This window comes from Aulonocara stuartgranti (genome assembly GCF_965226115.1).
Source record: "Aulonocara stuartgranti genome assembly, chromosome: 3".
In the NCBI taxonomy this organism is placed as follows: domain Eukaryota; kingdom Metazoa; phylum Chordata; class Actinopteri; order Cichliformes; family Cichlidae; genus Aulonocara; species Aulonocara stuartgranti.
Window position 1 is genome coordinate 70,511,880 of NC_138941.1, and position 20,180 is coordinate 70,532,059.

At 44.4% G+C, this 20,180-nt stretch overlaps 3 protein-coding genes across 2 annotated transcripts in view; 1 reads left to right on the forward strand and 2 right to left on the reverse strand.

The window, feature by feature from the left end:
• The window catches only part of LOC309693309 (hemicentin-2-like), a 1,543,010-nt gene that overhangs the window by 1,117,401 nt on the left and 405,429 nt on the right, over nt 1–20,180 (forward strand).
• LOC309694118 (nuclear factor 7, brain-like) overlaps nt 3,785–20,180 on the reverse strand; it is an 84,237-nt gene continuing 67,841 nt past the window's right edge. Inside the window, exon 2 of the mRNA XM_082513900.1 lies at nt 3,785–3,968. Within this exon, the coding sequence (XP_082370026.1) occupies nt 3,799–3,968 (170 nt within the window). The 3' untranslated portion in view covers nt 3,785–3,798. The remainder of the gene's footprint in view (nt 3,969–20,180) is intronic.
• Nucleotides 10,318–12,392, reverse strand: LOC309693977 (nuclear factor 7, ovary-like). The gene has a single exon (XM_082513672.1). The coding sequence runs from the start codon at nt 12,142–12,144 to the stop codon at nt 10,750–10,752; it is 1,395 nt and encodes a 464-aa protein (XP_082369798.1). The 5' UTR covers nt 12,145–12,392; the 3' UTR covers nt 10,318–10,749.

Genomic DNA, 20,180 nt, shown 5'->3' on the forward strand with positions numbered 1-20,180 from the left:
GAAGTTTTAACACAGTCGCTCAGCAAGATCAGGATTAAAAGAATAATGCAACACGGCTGTTATTCTTCTTTAATTGTGGAGATTTCTGAGATGAAAACTACACTGCTACATTTAACACAGAGGTCACATTATGAGTGACTTTGTGTTACACAAATAAAACATGGATAATGTCCACATGAAGAATTCTTTAAAATGTCATATGTTACACACTTTGATTAAAAAGAATTAGGCAGCTTTGTGAGTCTGCCTTTACTGTATCTTCTGCAATATATAAAAACACTTTTATACACTGGTACACAGTTTCTTAGGCACACTGCATTATTGTGAGTGGCCCGGCTTGTTTCAAACTCAAAACACCGATACTTCTTACAGTAGCATAGATGAAATAAACATAAACAGAAGATGTGATTCCCAGGTCTGAATCCACTGTGATTACAGCCCAGTACAGGTGGAGATCCACCACAGCGCCACGAGGTTTCCACACGAACGGGCAAATTAGCTCCAGCTGCTAATTGGTAGCATCATGGCTAATCTACATCACTACCAGTAATATACAGTAACCACACATAATGGGAATTAACAGCCAACTTCCACACATTCCCTGCAACCGTGTGGACTTATCTCTAGACCAAGGTCAAACTATTTACTGTTTTTATCTCTTTACCTGCAAATATATGGACACAGTATATTGTTACACACTTGGAGATGTCTCATTGGAGACTGGCACACACATTATTTTGCAACAACTAAAGAAAAGAAAATATTTGAACCATCAGAACATTTTAACCAAATACAATATTGTAAATAAAAGATTACAGGGGCAGCATTTCTTGTTTTTGTCGATAAAGCTTTTCATGTCCTTACAAGTGCTATTTTTTCTCCTGCTTAAAAATTTGGTTAGTGACAGTCCCTGGATAAGCAGAGGAAGATGGATGGATTAAATTTTCTTGGTAACTTATCCACAAGGCACTCAGTCATTCAAGTTAGCCAAATCACATTCAAAATATGCAAAAGTTCATGGCTGACCTAGCTTGTTGATGGCGACTATGCTCCAGCCTCCAGCTTCCACAGGCTCTCAAAGAAGCATTACAGAGATGCACACAGACAGAAAAATCCCCAAAAGCAAGATGACTTAACTTAAAAGTTAGCAATAACTGCTGCTCCTTTTTTTGTTTTTGTTTTTTCTAGGAATTCAAATATTCAAATTCAAGATTTATGGCTCCAGCCCAGCTTTGCTTTGTATTTAAGTGAGTTCTAGTTATGAGGGTGGGGTTTTTTGCGTGATGGCCAAACAAACCTTTTAAACACAATCCTCTTTGGTGGCATCTGGTTGCCAAAGCAATGAAGAGCAGCTTGAATCTGCAACTTGAAACGAACTGCTTAAATGTGACTGCCCACTCTATAGAGCTGAGGTGTCAGATTCTGTGTAATATTATGCCACAATCCTGTCAGGAATCAGGATGATTTTGTTGTGTTTTACGCTTTGGAGGGACAAAATAACGTCAGGTCTGCTGGATTAAAAATTATTTTGTGAGGTCATGCTTATGTGAAACTAGTGGAGACGTTTCTACATAATACACACAGTTTGGACACAGCTTTTCATTTTTACTTCTTTTTACTTTATTTTTACTTCTTTATTTTGTAGATTGTTACTGAAGGCACCAAAACTAAATGAACGCATGTGTAATTTTGTAGTAAAGAAAAAAAGAATGAAATAACTCAAACATGTTTGTTATGTTTATGTTATATTTTTTTTAAATAGTCGACCTTTGCTTTGATTACTGCTCTGCACACTCTTGGCACTCTGTTGATAAACTTTATGAGGTATTCACCTGAAATATTATTGTTATTATTATCTTTAAGTGATATTATGTATGATGTATCCACAAACATATTTTAGATGGACTCAGCGGTTTAACATTAAGCTGTTATTATGAAAGAAAAAATGTTTTGCTCTGACAGCTTTTCTGAGAGATCTAATAAGATCCCAAACACATTGACCTCTTTGTAGAACATTATTAAATAAGCATATTAAGTATGTCTCAAATATAAATATAAAACCTATGCAGCGGATATATTTATCAAATGCTACTGCTGACACTAACAACTAATGAAGGATAAAGACAAACTGGACTGCAGTCTAGCTCTGCTTATCAATGCTGAGTCATTTGTTGTTCTTTGTTTTTGTTACTTTTGGAAGGAAAAACTGGAATGTTTATAATTTGCAGGAGTAAATGTATTTGTTTGGTTACTTAATGGAGTAATGAGGACGGCTTATGAAGATCTGGACTTACATCCATCTAACAGTACAGGAGAGGCTCAACAGGTTCTAAGGTGGCTGTTTACAAAATGTTGTATCCTGTGTAAAGATTATTTACAGTTTTACATTGAGAAACATTATTCTGGAAATATTTAGCCTGTATAAAGTATTAAGGCCACTTTTGAATCACAAAATTTAGAAAAAATCTGGGCGATTCATAACAAGCTGGAGGGTTGGCCCTAAGATTATTAACATTTTAAACACTGGGTTGTGAATAGAAGATAGCAAAACAAAAACAACTAAAAGAAAGAAAAAAACTACGCAGCACACAAACTCTGGAAAGGGGACCTTTATGTCACTGAGCACATTATTATGTATGCATTAATAAATAACAACTTAATAAAGACATTACACTCTTAATTTGTTAAGAAGCATGAAGATCGAGTGATCTTTATCCAGAAGTGGAAATTATGCTTGTGGCTAAACCATTGTACAAAAACTTCAACCATCCAGCATTAAACGTATTTACAATGTGTCAGTAAAGAGTGACTTGCACTTCTAGCCTGTGTGTAATGACCCCACAACACTGGACATTATATTTCTTCATTTCCACTTAATACTGTACAGCTGCTGTTATTGTACATATATATTTATATTTCTTCATACATTCTTATATATTTCTATATTGTGTATTTTGTTGTACAGTCATTTCATTTTTAACTTAAATTTTTATATTTAATTTTATTCCTTCCTAGTTAAATTGACCCTTTTTAATTTTCGTATTTATTTCCTATCTTATTCATAGCCTTTTCTTTCTTTAGGTCACGAGCAGTCGTGTAAGCATTTCACTGCATATTGTACTGTGTATGACTGTGTATGTGACAAATAAAATCTGGATTTGATTTGAATTTGGTGAACCTCTCAGCTTGTGATTGGGAGCACATGCTTCCATCCAGGATGACATTTGTAAATGCTGCTGAACCCTTTAAGGTTTAAGATTTGACTAATAAAATCTGAATTTGAATTTGAATTTGTTTTACATATTCCTCATGTTCCTTAGTTTAGCTTTCCCAGTCTATGTTTTGTTAGTTCCTTCCTGTTCCTTGCCTTCTATTTATGTTTTGTTAAGCCTCTAAAATAAAGGCTCTCCATTTGTTATTCATCTGCCCTTGCTGCTGTGCCTGCATTTGGGTCCAGAATCTCCTCACGCTGTGACTATATGTTTTGGCTGTATCAGTAGATCTAATAAATAAACACATTTATTAGGAGCACGAGCCAAAGAATTTCATAATGGGTAAATGTGACTACGCTTTTTATCTGTACATGACAATAAAACTTGAAACTTAATCCTGATATGAAATTTTAAATTAGAAAAAAAACTGAAGTTAACTGAAGTGCAGTTTAATGGACAGTTTAAGGAAAGTTTAAGGAAAAGGTCAAATTTATAGGGAATCTTTTTGTTTTGTTTTTTGACAGAAAGATGAGAGTTTGATGTCTTTGAAGTCTGAGCTCTGGGCTTGAGTCACAATGTGGTTTGGTTAGCTTAGCTTAGCATGATGGCTGTAAACAAGGTGAGCAGCGAGCTTGTCTCTGTCCACAGTCAAAGATAAAGAGCAGCTGTACCTGGGCCTCCTTGTTCTGATGGTTGTTTGTCCATAACGGACGTCTTCAGTTCTCACTGCTGAGTAGATCACAGCTGAATCAGTCTCTGTACAATAAACACATTAAAATTACTGCAACAGTGCTGTGATATTATTACACTACAGCGATGGAGACATTTCATTCTGTTCTTTTAAGCTTATTAAAAGCATTAAATAGTGTCTTTTTATAAATAGCAGCAGCTTTTCACAGTTTTTATTTTTTAATCTTAACACCTCTGCAAAACAGTGAGAACAAAGAAATCAGGATGTTTCTGAGAAAAAGAAGAAGGGCGGCCACAGAGCTGCAGACTGATGCACTTTTACCACAGAGCATGAAGGAAACATGCATGACCAGTGTTATCAGCCAAACCCAAACACACTGCAGCAAGAAGCTCCATCAGTGTCACACTAACTCGAGTCAAAAAGAAGCAGCACAAGTTTAAAAGAATAAAAAGTCACTGATGGATATAAAGGACATTTTATCTGTTCAGTCTCTTCATATGTCTCATGTTCACATGTTTCATATCTTAACTGTGTGTAGCAACAACAGATAACACACATGTGTGGGCCTCATCTGAGCTCTGACACATGTAGCTCAGTGACAGCACTGTCTCTCTCTGCCTCTCTGTCTACATGGCTGTGAACAAAAATATAAACACTGAGGCTTCAAAATGCAGCATCTACAACACTGTCACTCTGCCTCCACCATGGAGACAGTCTCCATGGTGATGAGTACAATTGGCAGCTGAAACTGTTGTGAACTTCTCCATGAGTCATGTTTCCTGTTTCAGAGCTGCTGATTGGCTCTTTGGGCCCTTTACCTTCAGGAGGTCATGGACGAAGCACTGAAGCCGTTCATCACGTAAAAAATATTTTTAGTTTATAATAATTTGATAAATAATAAAATATTAATAAAAACTGGAGCTTTCCTCTCTTCAGGGACTCTCTCTGCAGGAGGGGGAGATACAGGAGAGGTGGAGGAAGATCTCAGCCTGGGCGTCTATTGTCTCATGTAGTCTGGAAGATGAGTGGATGGTGGGGTGGGTGCAGTTTTCTCTGTGGTGGGGTTGGGTGGACTGTCCCGGGCTCTGTGGGGCCGGGAGGCGCTGCTGCACTGGGCCCCGGTCTGGATGGGCTTGGGCCCCCTTTCCCTGGCGGGTCACGGAGTATGGGGGTGCCTACTGGGGTCAGCGGGGGAGCCCCAGGGAGGGGTCACTTGCCCCTCCCTTCCTTCCCTCCCCATCTCCAGCTGCCTCCCTCTTCCCGCTCCACCACAACCACCCACACATGCAGGGCCTTGGAGTAGGGGTATGTCAGCAGGGTGCAGAGGAGGCTACCCCCCCTCTGTCCCCTTCTGGCTGCCTCTGCCTCAATTTTATCCCACAACTTAGACATTCACATTACTCACACCCTCATTACACATACATATAGGATCTTGGGGGTGGGCACGATACACCGAGTCCAAATTACCATCAGGGTGTATACCTCACCCCTGGCGTCGTCGCCCACCTCTCAATTTTAAATACACGTAGACATTGAGGGCTAGCAGGAGGGACAATGCGCTTACCTGCTGCTCTCTGGCAGGTAGCTCCATGCCCTCCTGGGTTTTAATTGCACCTTAGAACACACATGCATCAACATTACAATGAGCGGGTGGAGGGAGGTTTGGAGTCTTCTCTCACCCCCGTTCTCTGCGGCCTGCTGGAGCGGGGGGGGCTAGGAGGAGGAGTTGGCCGTCCGACTGCGGTCTGGGGTGTGGGGCCTTCCTGCTGCTGCGGAGTCGGGGCGGTCTGCCTCTCCCCACCGCAGGGAAAAGGGTAACACCACCTGGGTCTGGGTGCAGTTCCCCCCTCCAGGGGCAAGGGTACCTAGACCCGGTTCGTAGAGTACGCTTGGGGAGTGTGATCGTGTGTACAGCGTCTCTTTATGTCTGTCTCCACGTTGGTTGAGTGTGGAGTAAGTGCATATGAGAGCATGAGGGTGGGAATGGATGTTTGTATATGTGTGTGCCTGTATGTCTGTGTCTATATGTCAGGTTGGGTATCAGACGCCACCTCTCTGGGGACATCTCGGGCCTTCCAAGGTTTGGAGGCCTATCTCCCCCCACCACCACTTCCCCTGCCAGTGGCGGACTCCCTCAGACATCGGTGCGTTGGTGGTTCTTTGTGTCTGGGGATGGGCGTCCAGGTACACGCCGGCTCACTCCTTGGCGGCCGCTTATCGGGGCCTGGAGCCTGGGGCTCGCTCGGGCCACTTCGGAGGTGGGGTGCCCCCGGCCTCTCGGCCTGGGGCTCGGTCACTCAGGCGCAGCTGGCTGCCGGCGGAGCTCACGGGCGCGTCACTGCAACTCCCCCTGGCTTCTGCTCCGCGGCTGCTGAGTGAGCCCTCATCTGGGACTCTCCTCAGCTCTTTCTGGGACAGTGGCGCAGCTGCCCCTCTGTTGGTCTTCCTTGGTCTCTTGTGTTCTGGGGGCCTCTGGATGTCTGGAGTTTTGATCTCCTCCATACCTGCTTCATACCCTGGAGGACGGGGCTGTGGCCCCCCCACACCCTCTAGCAGATTATTACATGAAGGAACCTTTTAAAAAAACAAGCGCGTCCATGCTCACAGGTGTACACACGGGTGATCACACACACAAACTACACCCTTTTTGGCTCCTACCTCAAAGCACACTGTCTTCTGTTGATCTTATGTGCTGCACAATAATGTTTAACATTTAGTATTTACTGTCATATTCCCATATATCATTGTGATGTTGTTTATTCTATTACTCTTGTTCTCTTCTGCTTGTTTTCTTTTTTCTTTCTCAGCAGGTGATCCAGGTGATCGATAGATGCATTTTTTCTTCTTTTGTTTTTTTTCTGCTCATTCTGTTGGTTTTTGTCTTTTGCCCTTCTCCCCCGTCCCTCTTCTCAGCTGTTTCTCTTTCTTTCTCGACTTCTTTCCCCCAGTCAAGTCTGTCCCGTATTCAGCATTCAGCATTTTCTTTTTTTTTTTCTGCCCATTCTGTTGGGTTTTTTTTTTTGCCCTTCTCCCCCGTCCCTCTTCTCAGCTGATTCTCTTTCTTTCTCCAGTCAAGTCTGTCCCGTATTCAGCAAGTGAAAATAAAATAAACAATAAAAGGTGAATCAAATGGACCATTATGGCAAGGCCGGGATGGTCAATTTGGTAAAGTAAATCCGTTGGGCATCTTTCTTTGCCTTTAGACAATAATTCTGATGGCAAAAGAGCCAAACGGGACAGGCAAAAAAAAAAAAATTATTAATAATTTGATAAATAATAAAATATTAATAAAAACTGGAGGTTTTTTTAGAACTTAGATTTTAAGCTATTTATGCCTTTTTTGCTGCTCTTTTTTAAACTTATTCCCTTTAAACTGTATTTATTCTTTTTAAAATATATTGGTTATTGCACTGTAGAGGCTGCTGAGGAACAGTATTTCGTTTCAGGCTGTGTAACACGAAATGACAATAACCAATAAAGTCTTGAGAGCTGCCATCATTGTTCCAGCAGGAGGCAGTAAAACACCAAACTGCACCTGTTGTGCTGAAAAGGTGTGAGCATGTGCAGTAACCCAGTAAGTTACCACACACACACACACACACACACACACACACACACACACACACACACACACACACACACACACAAACACACACACACACAGTACTGATACTAATGACTCACTCTCAGATCTATTTGGGTTTAATGTCAGGGTATATTTGTGGATGAAAGTTTTGTAGGACACATGATGTGGACAGTCTGGTAATCCCAGAATATTTTAATGTAAGAAAACTCCAGACAGCTCTGGAGAAAGTTTCAGAGTAAAAGCCCTGGAGTGTTTTACATGTTATTCTGTTGGATTAAATCTGACGGAGCTGATTCATAAACACTTCACTGCCAGGTATCAGGTGACCTGCAGAGACTGATCCTACAAACACTCAGAAACAGAGTAAACCAAACTGCACCACAGTGATCAGACGAAACCTTCCTGACATGAACACAGCTCCTCAGTAAAAACTGTGAACCAGCAGAGAGACTACACCCAGCACCATACACCACCTCTCTGACACAGTACACCCTCGGGCAGGTGGTGTCCCCATAAACAGTGTGAGAAGCTCTGATTATTTACTATGTTCAAACAAACTGAGTGTCCACAAACGTCTGAGCTCACAGTGAGAGCTGCTGGCACAGTTTGGAGGTGTTCTGCCCCCTGCTGGACACACAGAGCTACAACATGAGGATCAGAGGAGGCTGGTGCTGCTTCACCTTTAGACACAAGAAGGAGGTCAAAAAATGTAGAAACAGAGATTGTTTTTAAACCTGTAAAGGGGGAAATCCTGACGAACCAATCCACAGCCAGAAAAGAAGTCTAACTCTGTGCTGCTCCAATCAGGAATCAGCTCTGTTACTGTGTGAGTGTGTAAAGTCACAGAGTAGCTGGTTTCAAATGTATCTATAAAGTTTATTCACATTTTATTTAGGCTTCAAAAAACAGTCCAAGTTTATTTCTTTGGACTTTGTTCACTTAGCGCCACCTGGAGGACAGTCAGCTCCCTGCAGCAGCTCTGGAGGACTGTTAACTGATGAAGAGCTCGGACTGCACAGCCTGCTTCATCACCGACTTCTTTAAATAAACATGACCACGATCAGTCGCAGCACCTCAGACAAACGTTTGTTACACAGCAGCCGTCTTCACACCGACTGAGCTCCATCACAGCTTCAGAGCTCAGCTTACTAAAGTCAAAGTTTATTTCCTCTCAGGTTTCTTACTTTCAGTAAAGTTTCACTGTTAGAGCCCTGACCAGCATCCTGCAGCATCTGGAGCAGCTGTGTGGTGCTGTCATGGCAATAAGGATCCAAATCTGTGGGGATGTTTCCAGCAGGGGTTATAACCTGCAGCCAGCAAGGTGTGCCTAATAAAGTGGCCGTGTCTATGTCCCAGTGCAGCAGCATCAGAAAACGGTGGTTTACATCTCTGTTACAGGAAACCTGAAGAGTTAAAACACAAGACAAGAAAATCTAAACGTTACACAAAGAACAAAAAAGAAGTAAACTTCATAAAAACTTCACAAATGATGCTTTAAATGAAAAATAAATCCCTGTAAATAATTCAACAGGTCACATGTTAGAACCACCTTAACTAAACTCTGTAGCCGCTCACTGTGGTTTGTCCCAGCAGCTCTTAGGAAACAAACTGCTAACTTCAGTGTCAGCACACACTGTTAGTAAACTATGCAACACTGAATTCAGGTTTCAGTTGTGTTAAGTTGTGAAGTTGTGATGAAAGTCTTCTTACTGACACAGGTAGGATGGTCAGGCGTCCTCTGTTCCTTCACCGTTCATGAACTGTCACTTATAAAATGCTGCCAAACATCAACTACACTCAATAACTAAACGTGTGCAGGTTACAGTGATGGACGCCCAGATCTGCACTCCAAATACAAACAGACTAAAGGTGTTTCCTCCAGAAACAAAGACAATATTTACAAAGGTCTCACAGGTAAATTGTGAGCGATCACAGCAGCATCTCATCCTGACTAACAGCTTTTAGATGCAGGGAGAGCGTCGTGGTTCAGAGGTGGTTCAGCAGATGATGAAGGCCTTTCTGTTGCATTGTGTAGTGCTGTGGAGGCCATGATGGTCGACTGGGTCTGCTTCTACTGAACTCACAAACACTTCTGAGGTATTTACACCTGAAGCCTCATTGAATGTGAGTCAGAAACAAACGGCTCAGCTGTGATTAATGGATGTTTCCCTGCATTTCTATTTTCACACAGTTTATTTCTTACAGCAGGAAAACTGAACAGAATGTATGTAAGAGGTCAGAGTGAGGATGACGTCACTTAATACAGGAAATACATGTTTGTCTGTTTTGATGATGAAGGACTTCTTCAGCTCTGTAAACAGCTACACTTGAGAGGACAGAGGTGATTTCATGGATCAATAACAATGTGTTTATCAGCTTTCATCATCGCAGTGCAGACATGACGTCAGATCTATCAGAGTGAAGGCCGTCTCTCTGATGACGTCACAGAGCAGAGTCCTTCTGTCCAATAAAGGATCTCAGATCAGCTGCTGCCATCTTGTGGCCACAGTTGGTTACTGTCTCTGAAAGTTGTCTCATGTTTCCTGTTGTCCTGCTAACAAAGGCTGGAGCTCATCATGCTGAGAGGGCAGCAGCATTTTGTGGCTCTTCACACATGTTCATTATATTCTGATGATCCTGGATGGAGACAAACTACAGATAAGTGTGTTCAGCCCAACTAGTTTATCTCATTACAGCAGTTTGATGTTTCCCTTTGAATCCCCCTGAAGATCCTGACAGTGAAGCACGTACATAATACTCCAGCCTTTCAACTCTGAGCTTATTTAGTTCTATTAATACACTGAAATCTCATTTGTGTCATGAAGAAAGTCTTTAATCAAACAGAATTCAAAGATCAGAAACATTTCATATATGGAGTTAAACATGAATCATTGTTTCAACAACATATTTATTGTTGTCATAAACAGACAAGAAGACAACAACAAACTGCTCCTCCCATTCAACACATGTCAGTCCATATCCCAGCAAACTAAATCATCTCCATTTACACATCAAATAGAAACATGAATCACTTGTAATGATTAGAAACTTGATAGAATTTCAAATCTAGTTTGGGGAGTCATTCAGTGAGAAACAGTGAAATGATTTTCCATGTGAAAAGGTGGACAGCAGAAACAGAAAGAAACAGTGAAACTAAAAGAGAAACAAAGAGCTTTGGAACAACGAGGCAGCAGGAGGACAGCTGCAGTTTAACAGCTTCAACTCACTGACAGGAAACAACATTAGAAACATCATCATCCTCAACTCATCTGCTGCACTGACACTGACACCTTCAACGGACACACCTTCACTTTATCAACAACAGTGCTAATGAATGGAAACATCCTGTGAGTGAAAGTGTGTGTGAAGGTGTGTATGTGTGTGTTAGTATCAGGATCAGAGAACGACAGCTTTCCTCTGTTCCAGTCCAGATTCACTCTGATCCTCTGGAACTTCTTCTGGACTGAGAGAGCAGTGACAGGAGCTGATGGTGACCATGATGAGTATGTACCTTTATATAACAATATAGTCCAAAATCCAGACTGTATGCTTCCCTTCCTCTGCACAGACTCTGCCAACACACCCAGTGCCCACCATGTACTGTCTCCAACATCGACATCCCAGCTGTGAGTCCCTGAGTTAAAGCCCTCAGAGCCCAGGACAGAGCAGTAATTATGAATCCTCTCTTGATTATCAGGAAGCTGCTGCTTCTCTCCTCCTCGTCTCACACTGGTCAGATCTTCAGACAGGATGAGTTCTGGTTGAGCAGTGTTTGGGTCCAGAATGAGAGGAGTGTAGGAGACCATGTCCTTCATGTTGTTCCAGATGTTGAAGGTCAGGTTGCCCAGGTGTTTGGCCTGGTCTATCATAGCTCCTGAGGGCAGCTGTGGATCATCCAGCAGGGGGCAGCGCTGGACTCTTTCCACTGCAGCCTTGTAGTTGTGCAGGAATGAGATGTCTTCAGCTCTCAGCTCCTCCTCTGTGGCTCTGACTGTGTCTGAAAGAGCTGCTATCTCTCTGCTCAGAGCCTCCATCTTCTCCTTCATCATCCCACTCTTCTTCTCCTCTTCCTCCCTCAGTGCAGCCAGCCTGGCCTCCTCTTCCTCTGCTAGAAACTGCTGAAGCTTCTTAAACTGCTCCTTAATCTGCCTCTCTGTGTGTCGGGCCTGGACCTTAATGTGTTCTGCTGTTTGATCAAACTTCACTTGAACTTCTTCACAAACCTTTAACTTCTTCTTTAAGGGCTCCAGAGTTTCCTGAAGTTCCTTCTTGTGTTGTTGTGCAGCTTCATCGATGGGTCTGAATCTGTGATTGGTGTGTTTTTCTGAGTCTCTGCAGACGACACACACTGGCTGCTGATGGTCCAGACAGAAGAGTTTGAGTTTCTCAGAGTGCAGACTGCAGAGAGCCTCTGAAGCTCTCTGATCTCTCTCCTGTAAGAACGACTCACACAGGTTCTTTAAAGCCAGACTTAAAGGTGGATCATCCCTTGAAGATCTTCTCTTACAAACTGGACACTCGTGTGTTGGTCTCTCTCTCCACCATCTCTTCAGACAGTCTTTACAGAAGCTGTGGCTACATGACAGAAGAACAGGATCTCTGAAGACCTCCTGACAGACCGGACAGCAGAGATCCTCCTCTGATCTGGAAGCCATTGAGTCTGTGAGTGAAGCTGAAAACAGCAGACAGGAAGTACAGTCAGTCCTGGCTCCCCTCCCTCCTCTACCACCTTCACTGAAACTTCCTTTGAGTCGTGTTTTTGCTCAAACTCACATTCAGTGTGTGGAGCGTCAGCAGCTTGAAGCAGCAGTGTTGGAGTTTTCCACTTTTCTCTCCTGTAGCTGGACTCACTCAGAGGAAGCTGCTAGTTTGGTCTGAGCTCAGTCTGATCGTCTGTGCGTCTCTCTTTACTGAGGACGAAGAACTTCCTGTTTCCTGGTTTGTCACATTTGAGTGACGTGAGGGGCGGAGACAAATGTTGCTGTTTGACTTTTGTTAAGGTTCGGTCGAGTTAGGGAAGAGAAGAAAGCAAGCCCAAGTCGAAGTAGGTGTCAAAAATAGTGATCTTTATTACACTCTGTGCACAAGAGTGGGAAAAGACAATTTGCAATCGAATCCTCTCGTCAACTGAAGCATCAGTCTCCTTATATTGCCTTTATGACATCACAGTTGGATCTTTACTGGAAATGATCTCAAATGATAACAATTCCCCGCCTATCCCAAAGTTTTCCCTTATATAGACATCAACTGCTACTCTTAAGAGAAAAACAAGTGTGTATTACATTGTGCATTTTGTGAAAGTGTATTTATCAGAAAAACTGTCCTCAGATGACCCTCCTATTATTACTAAGTGTGTAGGTGACCGTGCGTGTGTTACATAAGTGCGTGCATGTAAGCAGAGACCAGCGTACGTGCAAAATTACACGCAGGCCTGCCAGGGCCCAACAGGACTCGTGGGTCTGTATGGTGTGAGTGCAACAACTTTATATAAACAGTCAGTGTGGATTAATATTTGCTCAAAGTAACACAGATGTAATTAAAAGATTATACTGTCAACAGATTCAACAATGGCAAATGAATAATCAATGATAACTGATTGTGAGAATACAAAATAAAATATCTCCTGATCACACTCCTCCTCTTTGGCCTTTTGAAAAAAGGCCAACATTTAAAGATATTGTGTCACTCCTCCGTCCAGGCGGCTTCTCGCAACGGCATCATATGTTCCGGACCAGCTGACCCAGCTGAACCAGAAGCTATGGCCCTGCTCACCAGATTACCCAACACCTGCCTCACCAGAGGAATGAGACAACACCCGAACAGCAACAAACCTAGAAAAACTAGAAGAGAAAACATGGCAGACATAAACAATCCCTTATATTGCCCAAAAACAGATGTGAACCAATCTCCCAGCCTTGAGTTCACGCCTGATTGCTCATGCATGGTTCTAGATAACGTTTTCAAATTTTCCAGCGCCCGCGTGACTGTTCCGTCCGGAGCTGTATTGTTGGGAATAAAGGTGCAACATAAATCTCCGAACATCGCGCACACGCCTCCCTTCTCGGCCAATAACATGTCCAGCGCCATGCGATTTTGGATTCCCATTAACGACGTCGGACCTAATTGTTCTGCAAGACCTTCCACCGCGTCCCTGGTGAGATTAGAGAGTCTCAACACATTATAATGAACATAATTAATGCGATCAACATTTTTATTTGGAGTCACCCACAGAAACACACTTTCAAACCCGGCCGCTATCTGATCAACTAACTTATACTCATCTGGAACTCCTCGGGGAACTCCTATTGAGTCTATCCAGGTTGGCGAGTCCCGTCTTGGATCATACTTGTGGATAGCTCCTGTGGCTCTCCTCCGTCTGGCTGTAGACACATTCGCACCTTGCTGTGGAATTGTCTCTAGCCTACTGCCCATGAGCATCAAAGGTGCAGCTAAGCGCACCAAAGCACACGTTCCCACACTCCCCAAGGGAACCTGCACCAAAAGGGTGTACTCCCCACAATAATAATATAGCCCACCTCTCGCCCAGGTGCCTATAATTGTGCTTGGGTCACTTACATCATTGGTAGTCCTACCTGTGATTGTCCTCTGGCACCAGCTTGGATTAATCCTTCCTAGCCTAAATCTCACTCTGTCTGTAGAAAACTCAAAACATGTATAATTATCTCGTTTTGGTGTGAATGAACCTGGTTGTGTGCGTTTATCAATTGGCGGATATAAACCTGACAAAGTGGTGCAGTTACCTGTGTCCACCGCCTCTCTAGTTAATCTCAACATGCAATTATATCCCCACTCATCCTCTGGATACAGAGGAGCGGGTTCAGTAAACAAATGTGGTCGAGCGGTAGCACAAGCAACACAATCAACCACTTTCTGCTCCTTAGCATTTTGAGCCACCCAATCTAACCAAAGATTCCTATCTCCAAAACCTGTGGCACGCTCTATCAACTCCTGAGGTTTTAACCTAGTATAATCAGTGGCAACAAACCATTTTTCTTCTGGATCCTTGTAAATAACTGTCTCTACGGGATCTGTTTGCACCGTAAGATTCAGTGCTGAGTCATTTCCCAGCGGTTTAGACCTGGGATTAAATAAATTCACCCGAATTAACCCGAATGGATCTGTCCCTACTTTATCTACCCCTACTACTAAATAAAACGCACCTCCATCAAACCCAGGTTCAGGGAGTTCACTCCATGGTCCTAGGGAAAGAGTAATAGGGTTATTTGTAACAGAATAATCTCTCTGAATAGCTATTCCTTCAAGGGCCGGTGGCACCGTTGGCTGCCATCCTACTCCTGTCCACGCGACCACATCCTGCCAAGAACACCACTGATCCGTTACATAGGTGTAGGTGTCACTATCCCATGATGGGCCCCACACCGACTTAGGGTAACACATCATTGGATGATAACAAACCCACACATTATATGTTCTCCAGCTATTCCCGTCACCCGAGCATTTAATTACCTGACACAAATCGAATGTGAACGCTGTTGTAGATCCATTAACATACCCAAACTCGACTCCGCCACTGGCTTTGAGACACCCATCATCCCCACCTGAACCAACCGCACGCTTGACTTTTTTCGACGATTTGATCGGTTCGGGCTCAGGAGCGGATAGACCTCTGTGTCTGGGCAATTCACCTGTCTGCCAAAAAACAAAGAAACACGTTATAACACTTATTAACCCCAACAACCCCGTTATTTTCCAATTTTCCCACAATTTCATGATGACTGTTCCCAGGCTCGTTTACTTTTACTCTATACTAAAAAGATAAAGTTACAAAAAGAGTATAAGGTTATGAGTATAAAAATATGCGAGTAACATACAAAACTATTACGATTCCCTCAAACTATCAAATACTTTAGACTAGAGCCCTAGCCTATTTAAGAGCCTGTACTGGATTCCTCCTTGGCGCGTGACGCTCCTCTCCTTTCTTTGCCTCACTCAGGTAGACTACTGAGGAGGACCGTAGCACAGGGGGAACGAGTATTATTCTGGCTCTATGTTCCCTCCTGCGTCGATTGGGTGGAAGCTAGCTCCAACAAACTCTCGTCCGCGACTGCACACTGAGACCAATGGAACCAGGTCTCCCCTTTCCCCTTTAGACGGACAGCACTGGTGGTTCGGGCAATTACTTCGAAAGGTCCGGTCCACCTTGGGTCTCTCCACTTTCGTTTAATGACCTTCAGCCACACCGCCTTGGCATCGGGGATGGACCTGTCCTCCGCTTTCACCCCTTCTCCAACCTGTTGTGTGAAACTAGACACAAGAGCTTTTAATTCTTTCCAACATTCAATATGTTTTCTATTACTTTTTACACTTTCTTCCGCCGGAACTGTTGTCCATGGACCTGGAAACTGTCGTCCTGTCAACAGCTCATATGGTGTGAAACCTGTGGATTGATTAACACAACATCTTATTATCATCAATGCAACTGGCAGGGCCGCTACCCAATTTAGCCCCGTGTGAGCTGAAATCTTAGCAATTTTATTCTTCAGATTTAGATTCATTCTTTCTACCTTTCCCTGCGACTGGGGGTGATATACTGTGCCAAATCTATGTTGTAACCCCAGCTTCTGTTCTACCTCTGCCAAATCTTTGTTTTTGAAATGAGTCCCATTGTCGGACCTAATCCGCTTAGGGAAACCATGCCGGGGGATGTAATGATTGATTAAACACTTAATCACACTTTTTGCATCCTCCCTCTTGGTAGGCCATGCCTCAGGCCAACCCGTCAAAGCATCTACACTTACCAGTAGATATCGAACTCCTCCTGGACCTGGATCAATCATGTCAGTGAAGTCAATGACAATCTCTTCACCTGGTCTTTCTGGAATGGGGAACTTACCTGCCTCTGGTTTAATCACTGGCTTCGGATTATGCTTCCCACAGATCAGACAGGTCCTAGCCTTTTCCTTGATCATATCCTTCAAGAAGGGATGCCACCAATGGCACAGATGTCTCCCCATCTGGGCGACACCTACATGTCCAAGGCCGTGCGCTTCGGCAATCTTCTGTTTTGCCAAGTTGGCTGTCAACACTGGTCGACCGTCAGGTCCTCGCCAGAGACCTCCTTCTTCCCAGGCTCCTCGACTCTTCCAGATCCCTTTCTCTTCTGGGGCAGCCTCCCCTTGGGCCTTCCTGGCCTCCTCTAGCATGTTAACTCCTGATTCTTCTTCCACCGTTATTTGTACCATCTGTCGTGATGCTTTATAACCCGCTGCCTCCTTTGCGGCTCGATCGGCTTCCTGATTTCCTCTGGCCATCAGGCCCGTCCCTGAGGAGTGGCCTTTGCATTTTATGATGCTCACCTCCTCTGGATCTCCCAAGGCCTGCTCAAGTTCCTCCATTTCCTTTTTGTGGCAGATTGGTGCGTTCTCTGCTGTCCTGAATCCTGCTCTTCTCCATTGGGCGAGCTCCACATGAGCTGCTCCAAAAGCATAAGCTGAGTCCGTGTAAATGTTGACTCTTTTTCCTTTTGCAAGTCTCAAAGCTCGACTTAGAGCAATTACTTCTGCTCTTTGGGCTGACTGCTGCCCTTCAAGTCTTCCAGCCTCCTTCACTTCAAATGCAGCCCCTTTTCTGCAAACTACCGCGTAGCCTGCTTTTAATCCTTCATCATCCCTGTAGCAGCATCCATCAGTGAACCAATCTTCAGCTCCTGTCAGAGGTTCTGCTTTCAAGTCTTCTCTTATCTTCTCGTCCACTTCAGCTCTCTTTGCGCAGTCATGAGGTTCTCCTCCTGACTCCATTAAATCTGCCATGTTAATTCCTTCATGTGTGAAGGTCAAGTTAGGAGCGTCTAAAACTCTACACACTCTCTGTTGTGTAAGAGGTGTCATGGTGAAGGCTTGTGAGTTAACATATGCCACCACACTGTGGGTGGTCAGCACCTTCAACGGATGGTCCCTCACTATATGTGCTGTCTTTTGTATAATTTTTGACACCCCAATGGCATGCTGAGTGCATCTCGGGTGCCTTGTCTCTAATGAATTCAGCCTGATGCTGACGTACATAAGTACATCTCTTCCTCCCCCTTTTTTCTGAAACAACACCCCATTAGCTATCCCGTGTGTTTCAGAAACATCAAGATAGAAGGGTTGTTCATAATTAGGGATAGCAAGATCAGCCGATCTGGATAAGTCCTGTTTTAATGCAATAAATGCCGACTCAGTGGCCGATGTCCATGGCAGTTCAGCCTTAAGATTTCTGACACCTGCCGTTTTTACCAAATCCCTCAACAGGGCTGTTTTGCCTGCATAATTTGGAATGAAGTGCCGGCTGTATCCTGTTAACCCCAAGAATGAGAGCAACTCCTTAACCGTACGCGGTCTTGGATGTGTCAAAATCTGATCACGATGAGTGTTTAGCAGACCCACTGATTTGTGAGCAATGACACGGCCCAGAAATGTTACTTCTGGTCGGACCAACTGCAACTTTTCTTTACTGACCTTGAAACCGCACTCAGCGAGTCTCTTCAGTATGGTAAGTGAAGCTGCCGTGCATGCCGAAGCAGACGGAGCTGCAATGAGCAAATCATCAACATATTGCACTAGTGAACACCCCTCTGGGAGATGGCATGGCGATAAAGCTTCTTTCAACACTTGGTTGAAAATGCCAGGGGAAAGTGCAAACCCTTGTGGCAACCTTGTGTATCTGTACTGTTGTCCCCCATATGTGAATGAAAAAACGTCCCTCAGAGACTCATGCAATGGGAGACAGAAAAATGCATTCGCTAAATCAATACATGTAAACCACTTCTGATCTGGTGTTAATGCCGTCAAGGCTGTGTATGGGTTTGGGACTGGCACCGTATCAGTACGTAAAATGGCATTGATGGCTCTTAAGTCATGTGCCATTCTGTACTTTCCTGTCCCATGCTTCTCTACTGGCAAAATAGGAGTATTCCAGTAGGATTGAGAGGGCTCAAGCACCCCTACTTTCAATAGCCCCTCAATGGTTTCTGCAATTCCCTCCTCAGCTTCTCTCTTTTGCCTATACTGTGGTTTCCAAATTGGCGTTTCAGACTTCAGCTGGAACAAAACGGGCGAACACGTGGCCTGGCCCACATCCGTAGGCCCTGCTGACCACAAAGTGTCAGGAAGAGTCGCAAGTGCGGCAACTGCATCCGCATGGTCTGTTCTTTCTCTCCCATGAATTCTTGAGATTTGTTGATGCTCCAACATCACTGTGTCCTCTGATTGACAAGTGATACGATAAATTTTGCATTTTGGCGAGTACCAAACGTCTGGAATCTGAGTAGCTTGCCAGCCAGGTTCCTCGAGGGCTCTTTTGACCATCGTCCCCAGCTCCTTCGCCTGATGACTCTCATGGACCGCCAATGTTATATGGGGCACTGAATCAGGTCCCATTTTGAACCAAGGCCGTTGTTCGTCGGTTAATTTTACTGCTGCCGCGACGCCCTCCGGACCGACATAGATGTTTTGAGAACACACATTCCAAGTCTGGCCTTCAAGGTCAGACTGGAACAGGTCCCTGTAAATTTCATCATCGTTTCTATCATAATAGAGGGTGACATGGAACGGATCCCTGGGGGGAGAGAAGACGGCCAAGGCCATAATCCAAGGTTTCCACAACTGATATTGTCTTAGTATGCCTTCTTCCACCACACGACCCCAATAGATGTCAGCGGTCGTTTGTTCACAGTCTTTCAGCAAGTACTGGTTCTTTGAAAATGTCCCCAGGCACGGAAACTCTTTTCCTCCTGGAAGTGTAACTGTTAGTCCATCAGCTGAACACATGATGGTGGCCCCCAGTTTGATGAGCAGGTCCCTGCCCATCAAGTTCACAGGCACATGGGGAGACACCACATAGCTGTGCTTCAATGTCTGTTTTCCCAGCACCGTCAGGGCTGGATTGGTTGTTGGCAGCGTCATCGGTACCCCAGAAAACCCAATAACACTGACCACATGGTTGGAAAGTGTGGCACTGTTTGGTTTTTGTTTCAGTGTTGAATAGGTAGCCCCAGTGTCCACAAGGAAGGTCATTTCATCTCCTTCCACACTCATCGACAACATAGGATCTGCCACTCCCATGTTGTCTGGCCTCTGTGGGTCCCGTCAGTACAGCTCCTCCTCTCCGCCCCAGTATCCCAGGGGATACTGAGCCGCTGGCGCCATGCCTGGGTTTGGAGCTTGATGTCCCCTTGTCTGGCCCACTCTGCCTCGAAAAGTTCCCTGTGCCTGGGGTGATGATGAATAAGCTGTTTCTGGTAGCCATGGCGTAGGACAATTACGAGCCCAATGTCCTCGTCCTCCACACCTTCGGCATACATTCGGGTCCAGCATAGGTCCCCCCAGACCACGGCCCCTTGGTCCACCTCCCCTTTGGGATCCACCACGTCCCCTCAGCGACCTAGTAGCCCCCCAATTCCCCGCGGGTCTTCCTTGCCTTGGGAATTCATTGGCGGGCCATCGGTCATCAGGGTACAGAACCGGATTCAAATCTGGCCAATCAGGCCCCGGATCGCCCCGTGGCTGCGCCACCAGCATCTTCTTAGGTCCATCTTTGGTTTCCTTTTTCTTTTCGTTTAGTTTTTCTCTCGCCTCTGCCAATTTCAATTTTACTAACTGCCCTTGCGCCTCCTCCAGCTCCTGTTTTTTCTTGTTCACCTCGTCTTTCTCCAGCCCAAGTCGATGTATAA